We start from the raw sequence: 20278 nt of genomic DNA on the forward strand, positions 1-20278 counted from the left end.
TTCTCTAGGGACTTATTTGAAAGCAGGACTTGTAAAATATTGGCATTTGTATTTGAAATGTTTTGTTTAAAAATAAAAGTAATATTCACTAAGGGATCATGTTAAAATCCCTAAAAGATCAGTATTCAAGTCCTATCAAAATATTTGTTTTAATTTCTCTCAGTCACATTTTAAGTGATTTTTCATTTTGTGAAACTTTGAAGGAAAATATGTTTATGCGTGCATGTGATGTGTGTATGTATAGTTTTACACAATTTGTAATTTCTATGTTATCCAGTTTTATTATGTGTTGGATATTTTTTGCTATCTAGTCTTAATTTCAGAAACAAAGACTTCTCACAGTTACTCACAGAAACATTATTTTCTCTAGACAGAGAATATTTCATCAAAATGCATCTCAGAAATCTACAGGTTTTTTTTTAAATTTAAAGTTAAAGTTAATTTTTTTAAATTTAAATTTAAAGAAACCAAATGTTTTCTAGTTCCTCAATCTTGTAAATCTTCTGTTTTACTAATGTCATTTTAGTGATCATATGAACTTATCAACAAAAATATTTCTGCACTTTACTGCTGTGTAGCAGTTTCAGGAAATCAAACCATATCAAATATTGTTACTCTAAATTTTTTAAGCTGATTATAAAATTATCATTGTATCACTGTCATCCCATTGTTCATTGATTTACTAGAATGTGTGCCAGTAACATCTCCGTTAGTCCCAGCCCTGAGACTTTAGCAGACTCTCCTTACACGTTTTTCCCAATGATTGGAGGTTCTTTTAGGGTCAAGGGAATGAGACCTGTTATTGTTACTGTTTTTGGCATATCGAATATGCCTCGGGGAGCTTGCCAGGCTCTGCCATGAATATATATACGTATATTTTTTTCAATTGAAGGGGCCAGGGAGACAGCCTCAAGGGCTAAAGAGAGCCTAGGACTTGCACCTGGAGACCCCAAGTTCCATCCCGGCACCACCCGGTTCCCTGAACAAGGCCCCGGAAGCACTGCTGGGTCTGGGAAGTACAGCAGTGATGAGTGGTCTTGCCCCCTTACCCCCCTCAAGGAAATGATTTACTCAGAGGATGAAATCGGGTCTCTGCACAGCTGGTGTCTCTGCCGGGAAGTCGATTCTCCTGCCTCCCTTCCCTTGTCCAGGCGTCCCACTTTTCACCATGCAAGGAGACCTGGCATGTCACTGCCATACTCTCTGCAGAGTCTAGCCTCAGTTTGTTTTTGTTTGGGGACCCTGAGTAGTGGTATAAAATTGTAACCATGGAAAATGCATGCAAAGTATTTTTAGGTCTGACTGGTGGAAAAGGTTTAATCAGAGATTCTCCAGGAAAAAAAAAATCCTAGTTTGTCACATTTGCTAAATTTAATGATCTATATACTTCTACTATTGCCAGGTTTTTGGTTACCAACATGCCATCACAAAATGAAGTGTTGGGAAGAAACAAAACTTTGAATAACATAAGGTCTGCCAACTCTGGCTACATGTGAGCTTATGTCAAAATTTTAGCAACTTTCTAACATCTCCTTTTAGTAAGATGTTACCAAAGAGGTATATAAAAGAAATATGCTTAATAGTCCAGGTCCTACAATGCCCTAACTCTGTTACCTCTGTTACCAAAGTTAAGGCATGGAAATTTTCTGTGACTATATTGACTCAAGATTATGACAAAGTTTTTATCTCATGTATTCTTGTGGTGATTAAATAAACTAGCCTTTTAAAATGTCTCAATGCGTTCTTGGCACATATCTATCTATACGAAAGTAATTGCCTATCACTAATACATGATAGTTACTGTTTTTCTCAGGATTTTCAATTTCAATTATCAGAATTTTGTACTCATTATTATAAAAATCTTTCAGAGATCATCCTTCTTAAGAGCAATACTGACAAAAGAAGCAGTTATACAGAGAAAAACACTAAACAAGAAGTTATATGTTAGTTTCTAATACCAGCATTGCTATTTCCTATAACTTACACTTTAGGCAAACCATTTCATGCCTAAAAGCTTTAGTTCTCTGTCAGAGAGATCTTAACAAACCTAAAAACTACACAAGATTGTGAAAAGACTAATAGAAAACAATAAAGCAAAGAGAACTTGAAATATGGTACAAATATGGGGTATTACATTAATCCAATTAAAAATCATGATGTCATGCATGAAACATTAAAATAATAGGCTACATGCTTTGTGTAACTTAAATAAAAACATTTTAGTGAGTGTTGGAATGTTTGTGGTAAAATAGAATATACTTACATCATAAACTGTTAAACATATAGTTTTTTTTACAAAAATAGCGATTTTTGTTCCAAAAAGGAACTATTATTTGAATTGTATGCTATTCAAATGACATACTGTACCAGACTTACTTAACAGTATCTATAAAATTATAATTCTGAGGGGAAGAAATACAATAGAAAAATTAAATGTGCTATTTAACAATAACCTAGCATAAAATAGTAAATAAAAGATGATATACTTAACCAAATAAGATCATTGGCATTATCCCATTATAAAGTAAATATATCTATTCAAATAATAATATTTTAATTTTAAAGGTGGGAGGCAGAGAAACAACTGGTGTTTCTCAGGTGATAAATCTGGTGGTTCTTGGGGAAGCATATTGCTAGGAATTAAAATCAGGACTCCCACACTCCCACATGTAGGGCATGGACCTCAGCACTTTGAGGCATCTTCCTCTCCCTCTTCCCCGAGTAAGTTTTATCTTCTGTCTACTAGTTAAGAAGCTAGATTTCGATGATGATGAAGACCCATTTTGGAACAATCCCTTAACAAGTCTTAGAAGTAAAGATACACCTCATGAGAATGGATGGCCATCTAATACCAATTTTCTGACAGTGGACTCTGAACTACAACATAATGGGAAATTGTATCAGTACAACCCACATCTATCTGAACACTTTGATTTATAAAGTTAATGAATTTGTTGTTTGACCAATTTTTGTAATGAGAAATTCTGATTAACATACACATTTTAAAAAAACATAGTCCAATTAAATAGCTCCATGAAAATGAGCCTTTTAAAAATCAGTACAATTTTACTTTAATCTTTTTGACTAAAATGTGCTAACCTCATACTGGAGATAAAGAATGGTTAGAAAAGTGGTATGAGGTAGAGAGAGGAAAAGAAAACAAAAGACAGAAAAGGAGAATAAAATTTACCTTGTTTCGTCGATATAAACTGCTTCCAAAACAGATGCTGCATATTCAATATTTTTCTTTAAGTCTACAACATTCACATCACCTTTTTCCAGCTGTTTTACTAAGCATCTTAGTCTGTTGCAAAAGAATGGACAAAATAAGAGAGAAAAAATAGTTTACTATAACAATGTTGGAAGTAATTCAATATTAAATATGCAAACCAAGCAAAAAAAGTTAACTTAAATTTTAGGTCATCAAATAAGAACATTTCCAGATCCTCTCTGGTGTTATCAATACTGATCTTTTCTCTTAAATAGCACTAAAATTACATCCAACTCTCAATATCAGTATGTAATGTTGTCTACAGAGGCACAATATTTCAATTATAGTATTTATGAAGATCCAAGAAAATTAGTAATTTCAAAGGTAAATTCATAACATTAAAAGTTATTATTATATGCCAGATTCACATCTTTTGATTTTTGCATTAAGAAAAAGGTAATTCTTTTGACTGAAACTCTAGCAAATATTAATTTAAAATGAAATACAAAAATTTTAATGAAACATAACTAAAATATGTGTGCTTACTGTTTTTACTGCAATCTATAACACATTTTCTCTTGGTTATGACCTTAGAATAGTGCATAGCAACTTTATGAGCAATTTCAGAACACAGAAGTCATATAAGGTATGTCTGTATTTTTGATTCATAGAAGACACTAATCACTATATCACTGTATCACTGTCATCCTGTTGCTCATCGATTTGCTCGAGCTGACACCAGTAATGTCTCCATTGTGAGACTTGTTACTTTTTTTTGGCATATCGAATACTCTCGGTAGCTTGCTGGGCTCTCCGAGCGGGGCAGACAAATCAAACCCAGGGCGGCCGGATGCAAGGCAAATACCCTACCTGCTGTGCTATCACTTCAGCCCAGAAGACACTAAACTCTGAGATAATTAAAAACATTTTTTAAAATTTAGTTATCACAAAATTACAGGTATTCATGATTGGGTTTCAGGCATACAATATTTCAGCATCAACTTCTTCACCAGTGTCCGCTCCCCTCCAGCAACTCCCCCAGCCCCCTCCCACACACATCAGTCTACTCCTACAAGATGCTATTTTTTCTTCAAGTGTTTGCACTGTAGTTTACAACAGTTTCTGATAGGGTTTCATAGATTTCATACAAAACACTAAACTTCTTAACTGTCTGCTGATTCTTGGAATGTATAATGAATAAGAGAATATTTTCTTATTAGTCAGTGAAAATGGATAGTCTCAGAAAGATGAAGCATTTTGGTGAGTTAAGTTGTCAAGCATTTGGAATATTTAAGTAATTTCTGAGATAATGTTTATGTAGATACCTACATAAAGAATAGATATTTTCTATGGTCAGCTAATGCATAAATAGTTTTGTAATGCTTTTAGAAACTTCCTTGCATTAAATTACAAACCAAGTGTTTCTGAAGAAACTGTTCTATCATAAGTAGAAAAGAAACATGCATTCAATTATAGATAATCAACTCAAAAATAACATCCATTTATTTGCTTGTGATCAATTAGGATTAATTTTATGTACTTATTATTTACATTTACTTAACTTTACCACTGTGATGCATACTTTAAATAGTAATTTCTCAGAAATTCAGTGTGTTATACCACATCTACAACCAGTGGTAGAGTTCCTTACACTTTGAAACAGTAAAAGGTTAATTCCTTTCCTGTCAAAGGTTATTTCAGAAAGAATGCATCTATTTTTATGCACTGTCTTTGAGACAGTATGGCAGATTTCCTCAAAAATTCCTGGGATGATTCCCAATTCCATGGGTTAGGGTATAAAGTCAAGTTAAAATTTCAGCAAGGATATATGACATTTCTTTATCCATAAGAAACAGTTCACTTAACCATTGGAGAAAAACTAAATTAAAAACTTCTTTTTGAAGAGTCTACTGTTAGTATTTTTATCACGCACGTTGCATCATATATACCAGTGAATGCTTTATAGCAGTTCAGATATAGGAAAGCAAAATTAACAAGTACATGGAAAAGAAAAATTAAGACTAACTTGAGGCCTGCCTAAAACAATGAATGTGATGCTAATGGAGCTACAAATAGAACAGTTTGAGATTGCTGTGATTCTTATAACCTAAGCACCTTCTAGTCATTTGTTTTTTTTGGTATGTGACAGCTATGCACAGAGTTTTGAGTATACCACTCACATATCTTTTGTGAAAATTACTTGAATGCAGCTTGATTAAACTTGCTTATCTGATGTGGTTTTAGAAAAAGAAGTACTTTGGATATTTTCCTCCTTTCTACATAACAGAATTCTATTTTTACTTGTTAGCAATATTTTCCACTAAAATTTATATTTTCTGGACTTTCTTAATACTAAGTATAATCACAAGACTAAATTATGCAAATAAAAGTTAGTGGACGTTGATGAGCAAGAAAAAATTTATGTGGTTTTGTTATTTTGTTTGGGAGATGTTTGGGCCACATCGCTTTGTGCTCAAAGCTTACCCTTGGCACTTCCTCAGGGACTATTCCTGGCAGGCCTCTGTGGGGCATATGTGGTGCCCAGGATACAACTAGAATCAGCAGTTAGCAAAGCAAAAGGCTTACCTTCTGCACTATCTCTGACCCCTGGGAATAATTTTTTCAAAGAGGGCTAAGTAAACTGAAAATTCTCTATTTCTTGACAGCCCTTATTGCTTATGATTCAATGCAACTACTTGAAGTTCTAATAGATCACTAGGAGTAGGAGGAGACCTGGCGGAAGGAAGCATCCACAATCAATAGTGACAGAGAAGGAAGTGCGCAACCTTGGCAGGTGTGCAACCTTGGCTGTTACTGCACCCGAATGATTCTGACTTTTTCCAGGTGAGAATAAAAAAGGCTGTGTTTACACTTCTAATCTTTTGAGATGGCATTTTTTTGTTTGTTTTGTTTTGTTTTTGTTTTGCTTGCTTCTATTCTTTTCAAATGGCTTCTTTTTTTTTCTTTTTGGGTCACACCCAGCGATGCACATGGGGTTACTCCTGACTTTGCAGTCAGGAATTACTCCTCGCAGTGCTCAGGGGACCACTTGGGATGCTGGGAATTGAACCTGGCTTGGCTGCATGCAAGCCCTACATGCTGTACTATCACTCCATGCAGTAGAACTCAATCCTAATTGACAAAATAAAGAAGAAATTATACCAAAAGGAAGAGTACACCCCTGGGAAACTGTCTCAGTGGTCTTTCCTAACTCATAGCTACCTCGAGTAGGTAGTCTTCCCATCAGAAGATGACAAATGATAAACTCAGTGACATTAAGAGACTTTGAAACCTTCACGGAGACCATGCCCTTTCAGAGAGACCTCACAGTAGTTTAAAGACAGCTCTGTTCTGAAATGTCACATTGTAATAGGGTTATAAACCTATAATGTGACATAAGACGTTGCTCTAAATAACACTCCAGAATGTTTTACGCTCAATTAGAAAATCTAAGTATGATTATAACTGCAAAAGTACCTCACACAAATGCACATATACATGTTCCTGAACATCCCTCCCCCCGCCCCCCCCCACTAACACCTAAATTTACTATTTGAACTAAAAAAAAACCCAAAAAACAGGTTACCTCTATGTTTGCCTTGTTTTTCCCCCTTTAGGTCTTGTGCACTTCAAATTTCCTTTAGGGAGTGCATATTTATATTTACATAAAATGAAATATTTTGTATCATAAAATTTTAATCATTAGAACATCAATTTAGTGGAATAATTTGTTATTTTTATAATAATCTATTTTATAATAAATGTATGCATACAATAATTGGTATCACTATCAATCAATAGCACAGCGGGTAGGGCATTTGCCTTGCATGCAGCAGACCGTGTTCGATTCCTCTGTCCATCTCGAAGAGCCTGGCCAGCTACCGAGAGTATCTCGCCCTCATAGCAGAGCTTGGCAAGCTACCTGTGGCATATTCTATGCCAAAAACAGTAAAAACAAGTCTCACAATGGAAACATTACTGGTGCCCACTCGAGCAAATCTATGAGCAATGGAATGACAGTGCTACAGTGCTACATCAATCATTTGTAAAAGATTATATACATCTAGGGCCAGGGAGATAGTATAGCAGGTAAGACTTTGCATGCAGCCAACTTGAGTCCAGTCCCTGGCAAACCACGTGGTACCCTTATCATTTCTAGAAGTAATTTCTAAGTAGAGAGCCAGGAGTAATACCTGAGCATTGCTGAGTGTAGCCCCAAAACAAAAACATGAAGTCTTAAGTAGCAACCACTAAAACTTTGTAATGTGCTTGTCAAATTGACAGATGGGGATGGAGTGGGGGTTGCAATGGGGGTGGAATCTGGAAAAAGTGGTGGAGGGAAGTTGACACTGGTGGAGAAATTGGTGTTGAGTTATTTTATCTGCAACTTCATACATCATAACTCTTAAAAAAATTTAAAAGGAAAATTCAAATTAAAAGAAACAATACAATAAAATAACAGAATAAGAAATGATAAATAACAATAGAAACCAATAGGTGTTTTACAGAACTGAGCTTGCAAAGTGCAGAGAGTGGGGATGTGTTGTTGAAGGGGAACTAGGGACAATAGTGGAGGAAAAATAACATTGTGTTGGGGAATGTGGAGTTGGATCATTGAGCACATTAAATCTATTATTAATAATATTGTAAATTATAGAACTTGAAAGAATATAGAAATTAGTCACATAAGGGGAAGAATATTCATGAAACACACACTTACATATACATATGGAAAAGGAAATTTATTCAGAAATATTAAGAAGTCTGGGAAACTTCCTGTCTGCCTGGGAGAGTCTGGCAAGCTCTCCATGATGTATTCATATGCCAAAACCAGTAACAATGATGGGTCTCATTCCCCTGACCCTGAAAGAGCCTCCAATGCGGCACCGTTGGGAAGGATAAGTACAGAGAGGCTGCTAAAATCTCAGGGCTAGGATGAATGGAGACGTTACTGAGACCACTCGAGAAAATCAATGGGATGATGGTGATGATGATGATATTAAGAAATTGTATGATTCAATGAGCAATTCATGTTTGAAAATTAGCTTAACATAGAAGATATTCTCAAAGATATATAACAAGTGTAACTCCCCGGTTGGGAATGCAAATAGGTGCAATTGCTTAGGAAAAAAGTTTCTCTAAAAGTTTTACATTTATATGCCATATGTTCATGAATGTTTATAGCAGTTTATTATGATGTCCCCACAAAGGACCAACACAAATGTTCAATCGACAGTGTAAAAAAGTAAAATTCTCCCCCAAATTTCTATTATACAATAAAAGTAATTGATACAGAAATTAATGAATGAAGCTCAATAATGCAGTAAGAGCATAAATGTTAAGATTCCACTTTTATATGAACCTTCAGAAAATGCAAGCTTCTATCATAATGACAAGTAATTTCATGGGAATGAAGACAGGTAAGGATCAAGAGCAGGAGAGAAGGATCGTCAATAGGCTCCAGGAAAATTTTGAGAGTATTGAAAACATTAATATTCTTTATTGTAGTGATGATTTTATGGTTAGATATGTATAAAATGTCCCCACTTATCAGATTATAATGTGTAAAATATAATATGTAATCAGCAATTTAAGAAATAAATGCAAACATACTAGGCTGGAGAGATAGTATAGTGCTTGCCTTGCATGTGGCCAACCAGTGTTCAATCACTAGTATCCAGTTTGTTTCTCCAAACACCACCAGAAGGGATCCCTGAGAACCAGGAATAAGCCCTGGGCAGAACCAGGAATAAACCCTGGGCACAGCTGGATGTGGCCCCTAAACCCTCCAAAAAACAAATATGCTAAATATGCTTCTATTATGTATCCTCATTTTTATTCACCTTGTGAAAATGTTTGAAATTCTATAATATACTCTCTTAAAGACATGACTAAGTAAAAACTTTTAATATTTTCTCAAAAGGTAATGATAGACATCTTTGAAGATTAAAAAGATTATATAAAAAAAGGACAGTAATCTTTGATACTCGTGACTTTAAAAATAAACCTGACTATTATGTACTGAACAGTCTTTGATCTGTTTAGCTTTTTAGAGGGACTTCCTTGCCTTCTAATGATCATAACACTTAAAAGAACACCAGAATGAAAATAGAAGCACAAACTCTTCAAAGAAATGATTGGCTCTGTGACACAATCGAGCAATTGCAAAGAAACAATTTCTACCTTTGAACAAAGAATATTGAGCTGTAGAAAATGGTTCAATAAGTTTTATTCAAATATAGAACTGTCACTTTCTAAATGAAAAATAAATTTAAAATATGTACTTTTGATAATAAAGTATTTCAGATACTTCAAAATAACTTTCTAAAATATTGCCATATGACTGACTCCATCTTGCAAGAGAATTATCTACAAAAATAAGGATGTTCTCATTTGGAAAAAAATTGTCTATGCATGTATCTATTAATTATATAACATTAATGCTAAATTTTTAAGATAATTAATAGTAATTATATTTGTACTGATGTCCTGATTTGTGATCTTACTGAAATATGAAGCTCAGAAGGATATGGTTATAGGAATATCATAGTAAGAATCAAAAGTAAAACTAGATTAATATCTTCCAAGAGTGAATAGTTTGATGTTGAAGTAGGGTTATACTTAGTGACAAAGCATATGAGAGCTACTATGCAGTTTTATAAATATTGTTTCTGAATTTAATATAATAAGAAAATAAGCTATCAAATAGTAAAATTTCTCTATAGGTCAATTCTTAGGCAAATCATTCCCTTAGTCTAACCAGCAAGGCCAACAGATTTTAAGTGTCTTGAGGGTACTTTTACATAACAAATGTATCTTTGTAAAGTTTCATGTTAGTTTTGTTTTTATGAAACAAGTAACTTCTCCAAACAATACTGAAAAAATGGGATCTAAAGTATGATGTAATCCTTTAAATATATTTACATTTGACATTTTAAAATTTTCTTTTTTTCACTTTATTTAAGTATCATGATTTGCAAAGTTGTTCATAATATAGTTTTTATGGGTTTTTGATACTCCAAGACCAATTCCACTGCCTGAGTAACCTTCTCTCCCCCATTGTACCCATTTTCCCAAACACTGCCAGAGCCTTTCCCCCTAGCAGGCGCATAATAATTTGCTTTATATTACTTGTTACAACCAAACAGCTAAAGGAATTATTAAAAATACCTCAAGCTGCTGAAAGACATTCTCATTTAAAGAGAAAAATACAAACGAGGTGAAAACATACGGTAGAAACAAAATTTTTAAGAACAGGGGCCAGATAGAACACAGGAAAGATGCTTCCTTGTGTGCAACTGACCTGGGTTTGATAGTTGGCACTATATATATGTCCCTGAGCAAAAAGCCAGGAGTAAGTCCTAAGCATAGCCAAGAAAGAAAGAAAGAAAAGAAGTAAGAAAATACAGAAGGAAGGAAAAGGAAGAAGGGAGGAAGGAGGCAGAGAGGGAGACAGGGGAGAGGGAGAGAGGGAAGGAAGGAAGGAAGGAAGGAAGGAAGGAAGGAAGGAAGGAAGGAAGGAAGGAAGGAAGGAAGGAAGGAAGGAAGGAAGGAAGGAAGGAAGGAAGGAAGGAGGGAGGGAGGGAGGGAGGGAGGGAGGGAGGGAGGGAGGGAGGGAGGGAGGGAGGAAGGAAGGAAGGAAGGAGGGAGGGAGGGAGGGAGGGAGGGAGGGAGGGAGGGAGGGAAAGTAAAAGTATAGGAATGCATAACTGCTCCTGTTGTACTCAAATCAGAATCTAGGTATTTAAAGTATCTATATGTTACTTCAAGAGGTATTGTATTATTTTACTTCTGTAAAAGGGGCATTACTTCTTTATCCATTCATTTGTCTTTGGACATCTGGATCCCTCTTCACTATATCCTAAACAATACTGATTCTAGTCTTTTTGATACATGTCAATCTTAATGGTATGATATATCATTGTCATTTTAATGCATATTTTCCTACAAATAAGTGACAATAAACTCTTTACTGTATGCCTATTAGTCTTTTCTAAGTCCTCATCATGAAATTATCCATTCATCTCCTCTTCCCATTTTTAAATTGGATTAATGATTTTGCATTGGTGAGCTTTGTGGGTGTGCTGCGTGAATTAGATATTAATACTTCACCTGAAAAAAATGTGGTGTGCACATAATCTCTTCTATTCATTAGGCTGTACTTTTATTTTAAACAGGAGTTTTTTGTGTTGTTTCTTGGGAGCCATGCCCAGTGGTGCTCAGAGCTTAATCCTAGCTCTACACTCAGTGATCACGCCTGGAAGTGTTCAGGAGACCTCATGGGATGTCAGGGATTAAAGCCTGGTCAGCAAGGTAAGTGCGCTACCAGCTGTATCATCACGACAAGCCCAGAGTTTATTTTCTTACATAAAAACTTTTGAATGTATTGCAGGAATCAACTTAACAAAACATGTGAAAGACTTATACAATAAAACTATAAATCACTGCTGAAAGAATGAAAAACACCAAGAAATGGAAAATACCAAGATGTTAAACTTTATCTCAAATGGCAAGTAAAAGAAGATGGAAAGGTACAGAGCTTTTCATTGAAGGTTGACAGTTATTTAAACTCCAGTTGCTCTAGGCTCTCTTAGACACACAGTAAAAAGTGTGGGGGGAGACTGATTAAGCATGATAAATGAATCTATATCTGTTCATTGTCATTCCATGCTTATATACCTAAATAGGCATATATGTATGTATCAATATAAGGTACACACAGAACAAGAAATATTTTTTTCTGCAAAAAAAGGAAAAAAGTGTAAGGAGACTGTAAAAATTGTATAATATAAAAGTGAGTGGACTATGATGGCCATATTTGTCACATATTTATTTTTTCAAAATCAGTGAAAGGGCAAAAGTATATTGAGAAAAGTCAATTTTGAATGTTAGTTTTAAAATGAAAGTGAATAGAGTGGCAGACAAAGAACTATGAAACTGGGATACTCCTTCAACAATAAAGGTCAAATGTCCAGCAAAGTGCATTACTTTATCAGCTGAGTAAAGCAATCATGGTTTTTAGGAAAACCAAAAATAACAAAGGAAGATTCAGAAGTGGGTTTGGGACATTCATTCTTGATTAATGCAGTACTATGTATCAGCAGACTTCAAAAATACATGAGCACACTCATGTAAAAATAGACTTTTCATGAAGTATGTATGCAAAAAAGAACTAGGGAGAAAAGACACATGGAATTTTTCCAATTATAATAGACTACATAATATAAATAAACCTAATAAGCATAATATTTCCATGGCGAACACGCTCCTAAACCTATCATAGGACAGAAAAGAAATCTGTAGAGAAATCCTATTTCCCTTGATATCCAGAGAGAGGAAAACAGGCATTAATTTCTTAAAAGGATCTCTATAGGTCCATAATCTTATGTGATAATAAGCAGACAGATTGAACTCAAGTAAACAGATTTATAAGACGGATTTAATTAAACATGTTGACTTATGTATCAACAAATCTCTTTTAGTGTTTTAATTTAAATGATCCCCCTGCCCAAGCTGTCTCTCTTTTTTCTGTCTGCTTCTCTCCCTCTCTCAGTACCCGCTATCTATACTTCCATGTATATATATATATATTACCCTGGGTTTCAAGACTGCTAAATAATTTGAACAGTCAAAAGTAATGCTTGATTCTATAGAATTTTTTGTTGGGTCAAATGACACTGAATACTCGGTGATTTTCTGCAAATTCCTCCTTATCAACTGAGGCAAAAAAAAAAGTCAGTGGCAGAATACTTTCTGCTACTGAACTTCAAAATATATTTCAGATGGAATTAAGCTACTCTGAATAATAATATGGTGTGATTCTGAAAATTGAGAAAGTTGTGAAGAAGTGATTTAAAAATCAAGATACTTTACCCAAATAAATATCTGGCATTCCTATCATGATAGGAATGAGTAGCATGCAAATAGCTCCTCATTCCTATGTGTATGTCATGACAACATAATAATTTCTTTCTGGAAGACATTATTTCTTCAAAAAACATATTAAGATGGGGCTCCAATAGGAAATTTTGTTAGGAAAACATATGTTTTTAGGGGAAAATAAATCCCTTTGCTTCATTCCTACAAAAATTCCAAATCTTCAGACAATGTTTAACCTGGAAATATTAGTAGGGATGTGTTATAACACACTTAAATAATTGAGTCAAGGCTTAGAGTTTCGAAGTTTCCAGAGGTAAAAGTATTAATTCTCAATAATTTTTGGGGAAGATGACTCAAACCATAATCTGATATATTCCACATATTTAACCATAACACTGAACCAAGGCTTTACTCTTATATATGTTTGCGATCTAAGATAGACTACCAAAAACACAATGGTGTAATCAGATACATAATGATAAATAAAACTGATAATCCTTTCATATCAAGATGGCTTTATGAATCACATTGATCTCTAAACATTAGTATACTTTTGATATGAAAAATATGGAATGTGGAGACATTGCTCATGGACATTACTTTCAGGTCATGCATAAATGCTAAAAATTAAACAATAATTTATATTAACAAATATGAGGGCAAACTCAGAAATCAATATTTTTATAATATTATAATCCTTAACTGCTACATTCAAACTTGTGTTCTCTAGTAGTTCAGTGGTATAAGGTAATTGGAGAGTAAAGAAACATTTTTTTACTCAAGAAATTTTGAAATATTTTTTGTTCAGGTTTTTTTTTGTTTAGTAGGCAAAACATAGTTTAAACAGATTTATGCAGAACAGGACGAACACAAGCAGTAATATAAAAATTTACGGTTGAAATTTCAAAATTCAATTTAAATTATATCTTAATCCCAACTGAAATTTATTTTCTGGCAAATTACAGAGACCTTTTTATAGTTTATAGACTGGAGCAAAAGCACAGTAGGTAGGGTGTTTGCCTTGCATGCAGCTGATCCGGATTCGATTCTTCCATCCCTCTTGGAGAGCCCAGCAAGCTACCAAGAGTATCCCACCCATACGGTAGAGCCTGGCAAGCTACACATGGCATATTCGATATGCCAAAAACAATAAGTCTCACAATGGAGACGTTACTGGTGCCTGCTCAAGCAAATAAGTGACGACAGTGCTACAGAGCTTTATAGTTTCTTAAAGACTCTATAATACCTTTAGGATTAAACAATGATCAACATATAATGAAAGTATTGTATATAGATAGGATTCTTAAAAACATGGAATTTTCTTTGGGGGGGGCAGGGAGTGGAGAGATAGTATAGACAATAAGGTGATTGCCTTGCACGAGGCCAATGTGGGTTTTATCCCTAACCACCCTACATGGTCTCCAGAGTTCCAGAGTTCCACCTCCCCTTCCCCACAGGAGTGGCTTAAAGTTTTTTTAATTTATTTTTATCTTACTTTTTAAGATCAGTAGTATTTACATAGAAACTCACAGAACATATAGGGGAGGGTGCAAATAATATTTTAATTTCATATTATAAAAAGTATAAAGTTTTTTCTTATGACTAGGAGACATTCTTTTCCCAGGAGAGAAAAAAACTGGAGAAATGAATAATAATGATTAAGCCACTACTGAGATAGGAGGGAAAAGCCAGTTTAAGAGAAAGACTAGAAACTCAATTTTGACTTGTTTAGTTTCAGCAATTCTTGATAGTTTTTCCACTTCAGTACTCCTATCCACCCCCACAATTCTATAACTATTAAGGCTTAAAAAGACAAATTCCAAAGGAGTCAATGTACTCTAAAATGCATGAGTCACTTTCAATTGTTAATTTTAGAATCAAGCCTTTGTTTTATCAATTACATCAACTTCTTTTCATCTGAGGTGCGATTCTTTCAAGTTCAGTACCACAGATGCTCGTTTTCTGCTGCAACTTGTTTTAAGAAACGTTCCATGGAAAAACTGTACCGAATAATGTTATGATGAGTGCTTTGTCTTGATGGTATGCAAAAGAAGAAGGAGCTGAAAGAAACACTTGGAAAAGTCCAAAGGCCAAATAGACATAGACTGGTAAAAATTATAGCAATAATACAGTTAAGTAGTATCAAGAAATCTATATGAAGACTGTAACACTGTAGCACTGCCTTCCTGTTGCTCATGGATTTGCTGGAGCAGGCAACAGTAATGTCTCATTGTGAGACTTGTTACTGTTTTTGGCATATCAAATAGCCAGGCTCTGCTATGTGGGTGGGATATTCTTGGTAGCTTGCTAGGCTCTCCAAGAGGGACAGAGGAATCGAACCCGGGTCGGCCACGTGATAACCAAATAGAATGCAGTTCTTCATCTGCACTCCAGCAAGTTACTACCCAAATAAAATGAGTGCTGCTGCAGTTACTGCTAAGAAAGGGATAATAACAATGTACTTCCAGTGTCCATTATACTAATTAGTGTCAATATGATTTTACAACTAAGAGAGAACTTTAGAAATCAGTGAAGTATGCTAAACATCAACCCTTCCAAATAAACAAGGTTCAAGAATGATATTAATTTTTGAAAGTACCTTTCTTGATTGCTACTTAGACATTTATGCACTCAATCTTATTTAGCAAGTAAATATTAACTGAAAGAAAATTTTTTTCTTGAAAGAAAAATTTTTAATGAAGTAAAAGAAGTCAATTGAGTTCCTAACATAATAAGCAGATATTTTTAAATTTAACATTCAGCATAATTAATAAATTTTAGAGAACTAAAACTTAAGATTCAAATGTTGAAGAAAAAAGATTATTGGATTTAGAGGCCTGAGCAATAATACTGCAGTAGGGCACTTGCTTGCATGCAGCTGACCCTAGTTTGATCCTCAGTATCCTATATCGTGCCCCAAGCCCACAAGGAGTGATCCCTGAGCACAGACTCAGGAGTAAGGCCTGAGCATGAGTGCACCCCCCCAAAAAAAGATACAAGATTATCAATAAAGTTTTATATGTTTATTTCTGATCACCTAGATCATTCCCATAGTACCTGTGAATTTCTGTCACTTGAAACAGTGTGACATGAAGCTAAACCACTTAGTTTAACCCTGAGAGGGGAATGGACGCAGTGAGCAAATTCTGATGATTCCATTTAACTTTATCATTCATACAGAATGTATTTAATGATAACAATACCCACCTTTATGTCTACTTCATTTACTTGTCCTCTTCACCTTTTTGCTCTTAAACTCTCTTTCCTAGTCCCTGTAGTGTGAGTCTTCCTTCATATCTATGCCTGTTTAAGTTTTGACTATTCCTCTGTTCCAAGAGGTAATAGTTACTATCAGGAGACATTGCCAGACCTCTTTTAAACAACTTCATGGAGATACTTTAAGACACAAACATAGCATACATTTAAGACAGAAACCATGATGCAGATGTTTTGATTTCTGTGTTCACTGGAAAAAAGAAATTGCAAAAGCTAAATAATGTGCCCATCTTCTCTATAAAGTTATCATTTGTGTGTGGAGGGTAAGATATAAGATTTATCTTCCTAGAAAATAAACAGAGTAGAATGGTTTTAGCAGTGGATTTACTAAGCTCACTGTGACTTCCCTAATCAATTTTCTGTTGCTGAAGAGTGAGTACAAGTGTTAAGGAGTATGCCTAGTATCTAGCCAACACTGGTTCATTACATGGTATTCTGCATCACCAAGGATAGTTCTCGAAACCTCTGAGCACTGCTGAGTTTAGTCTAGAGACCCCAGAAGCCCAAGAGGTCCAGGTAATCCCGACACAACAGGGCCCGAGCAGTATCACATCCTCAGGTCCTGAATAAAACCACTGACCTGGTCATCCAAGAATCACCGGAAGAACTGCAAGCTTCCTAAATATCACTTAGGATGACATTTTTGCGCGCACACACACACACACACACACACACACACGAGTGCAGGGACACACACTTTTTCCCCCAGACTTTTAATTGAATCATTGAATCACTTTGAGATAAACCCTTACAAAGATGTTCGTGACTAATTTTCAGTCATACAGTGTTCCAACACTCATCCCTTCACCCGTGTACATTGTACATTTCCCAGCACCAGTGTCCTCAGTTTTCCTCCCATCAACCCCCATCTCCACCCCCAGCCTGTGTCTATGATGGGCACTTCTCTCTCTCTCTCTCTCTCCTTTCTCTCTCTCTCTCTCTCTCTCTCTCTCTCTCTCTCTCTCTCTCTCTCTCTCTCTCTCTCTCTCTCTCTCTCTCTCTCATCCTCTACCCCTCTCTTTCTTCCCCACCCACACACCCACAGCCCCTTTTGGGAATTGTGGTTTGCAAAACAGATGCTGAAAGGTTATCATGTATATCCTTTTACCTACTTTCAACACTCAGTTCTTGTTCAGAGTGATCATTTCCAACTATTCTGAATGGTATTCTTTGCTTGTGTTTGGGGGTCACAGATGCAGTGCTCAAGCTCCAAGCTATGAATTCAGGGATCACTCCTGTCTGTCTGTGCCCACAAGATAATATGTAGTGTCAAGGACCGAATCAGAGTACACCACATGCAGGTAAGTACCTCATCTCCAATAATATCTCTCTGATTTCTAAGCAGTATTCTTCATAAAATTATATAAAATGCAAATTATTTATTTGAAAAAACAAACTTAAAATCCTGTCCTATTCTAAGGAGCAAGAAAAACTAGTTTTTAATTGTATGTTTGAGTTTTTAAAAAAAAACAGTTAACTCAAAACAAATCTGAGTGATCACTGGTTAATAAGGAAGAAAAAAAGATCTGTCTTCTTTCCAAATCTTTTTTCAGAAAAGAAATAAGCAATACATTTATCAAAAAATGATCATTCTTAGAAACTTGTGTGTTGGCCTCAAAACAAAGGCATCCTTTGCATTTTTGGCAAAAATCTAATTATTACAAAATGAAACTTAGACATGAAAAATGCTTTTGATCAAATTAGTGTGGTTAGCTAGAACTCCATGGCAACACACCCACACTTGTGAAAAGCATCATATCTCTCAGTAGATTGTACATTATCAAACACATCTTAATTTCCTACTCTAAGGAGCAAGCAAAACATTAAAGACACCTGAAATGTAATGACATTTAATATTTTACATAAATTAGAAATACAAGGAGTTGTTTCTGTAACAAAACAAGTTTATATGTATTTTTTTTCTCTCCAAACTTGGTCCTGACTTTCAAGCAGCTAATGACCTGGTTGTCCTCAGCCTTGTGAGTTCCACGGGCAGTAAAGTAAGGTGAGGGCTAATCCAGAAGAACATAGACATGTGCTAATAGCAAGTATGACATACCATTTATGCCCTACTATCTAGAATTTTAAGTTTTATTTGGAAGAACTAGAACCTTCTACAACATTAAGTATTTTAGGAAATAGTTATGTAAAGAGTATTTCAAGGGTCATTGTTAGAGACTTTTAATTCTTCCTAGAGTAATCCAAAGTAACATTTGATCTTGTTTTACAATGTAAAATGAGACAAAATACATTTTCCTGTTTTTGCGCCCAAACTACCACATTGTTCCTCCTTTCTCATTACCCCCTCTTATCTTGACGTATCAGCTCTAAAATCTAGGGCCAAGACTCTACCATCATTTATGCTTTCATTCCTTTGTTTTGTTTCTCTGTAAGTGTTTTAAATTATTCATTCCATTGTCAAAGATAACAAAAACAAAAGTAACATTTGACCTTATGAGTAAATAATTGCATAAGAGTGTTTTACTATGTATTACCAAGTTTATTTAGATGACATAAAATATATTTTTTAAGCAAATTCATATATATAGCATATGTGTATGAAGTATTACTATGTTAATTACCATGAAGACAAGAAATTGATGTTGATTTAAGTAAACCTGGCTAAATTATTCAGAAGAAAACTAATTAAGTAAATAATTTTTTAAAATTAATAGAATATAAATAATATTTCTATTAATACCCCTGGCATATTGGATATGCCAAACACAGTAACAATAAGTCTCAGAATGAGAGACGTTACTGGTGCCCGCTCGAACAAATCGATGAGCAATGGGATGACAATGACAGTGATTATTACTGAATAAAAAGACAATATATAATAATAAATGGGTTAAATTTTTATTTAAATTTTTTTCTATAGTTCAATTATCATGATTATAGTATTATTAACATTTTCTTTTAATTGGGATGGTGGTGGGTTTGGGGGCCATATCCAGCAGCACTCACAGCTTACTCGTGGAGCCGTGCTCAGGGATTACTCCCAGTAGTGGTTGGGAAACTACATACCAGGGATCAAACCCAGTTTGCCACACGCTAGGCAAGTGCCCTACAAAATTAGTGGTTCTCTAGCTCCATTATTTATGCTTTTATGTACAAAGTTGCTGCACCTTATCACCCCCAAAGTACCCCAAACCCTTCGCTACCGTCCTTATGTCACTTAAATCTGCCATTTCCGTTCCCTCCACACCCACTCACGCCCCCACCTCTTAGTAATTTCAGTTTCGTAATCTAAGATTAAGAGTTTGCCTTAATTCAATATTCTCTAGTCACATGTTTTGTTTCTTTATATATCATGGACGACTATATCTTCCAGCATTTGTTTTTCTTCTAAGTTATCAAGATAGTCTTCACATATTTAACAAGAAACCCTTCACATCCGTCCAAGTTGTAGCAAATTGCAAAATCATCTTTTCTTATAACTGCATAGAATCCCATTGTGTATATATTCAACAACTTCTTTATTCATTTATCTCTCTTTGAAACCATGATTTTTTTCTCATATCCTGGCTATTGTACTTAGTACTGCAATTAGCATAGGGTTTTTGTATATCTTTTTGAATTAATGCTTTTGTGTCTGGTGGCTGGACTGGAGCGATAGCACAGCAGGTAGGGCATTTGCCTTGCATGCGGCCAACCCTGGTTCTATTACTCTATCCCTCTCAGAGAGCCTGGCAAGCTACCGAGAATATCCTGCCCGCACACCAGAGCCTGGCAAGCTACCTGTGGCATATTCGATATGCCAAAAACAGTAACAAACAGTCGCACAATGGAGACATTATTGGTGCCTGCTCGAGTAAATCGATGAACAATATTATGATAGTGCTATAGTGTGTCTGGAGGCTAGATTCCAGGAAGTTACCTTTGGGATAAATATCCACTGCTTACCAGAGA

The 20278-nt window shown here is 35.1% G+C and overlaps 1 protein-coding gene across 6 annotated transcripts in view; it reads right to left on the reverse strand.

The window, feature by feature from the left end:
- PDE1A (phosphodiesterase 1A) overlaps positions 1–20278 on the reverse strand; it is a 321345-nt gene that overhangs the window by 88664 nt on the left and 212403 nt on the right. For all 6 annotated transcript variants that reach the window (XM_055122320.1, XM_055122318.1, XM_055122319.1 and 3 more), the window contains one exon: positions 3191–3304. In XM_055122320.1, coding sequence (XP_054978295.1) covers positions 3191–3304 — 114 coding nt within the window. The remainder of the gene's footprint in view (positions 1–3190; positions 3305–20278) is intronic.

This window comes from Sorex araneus, chromosome X (assembly GCF_027595985.1).
Source record: "Sorex araneus isolate mSorAra2 chromosome X, mSorAra2.pri, whole genome shotgun sequence".
Taxonomy (NCBI): domain Eukaryota; kingdom Metazoa; phylum Chordata; class Mammalia; order Eulipotyphla; family Soricidae; genus Sorex; species Sorex araneus.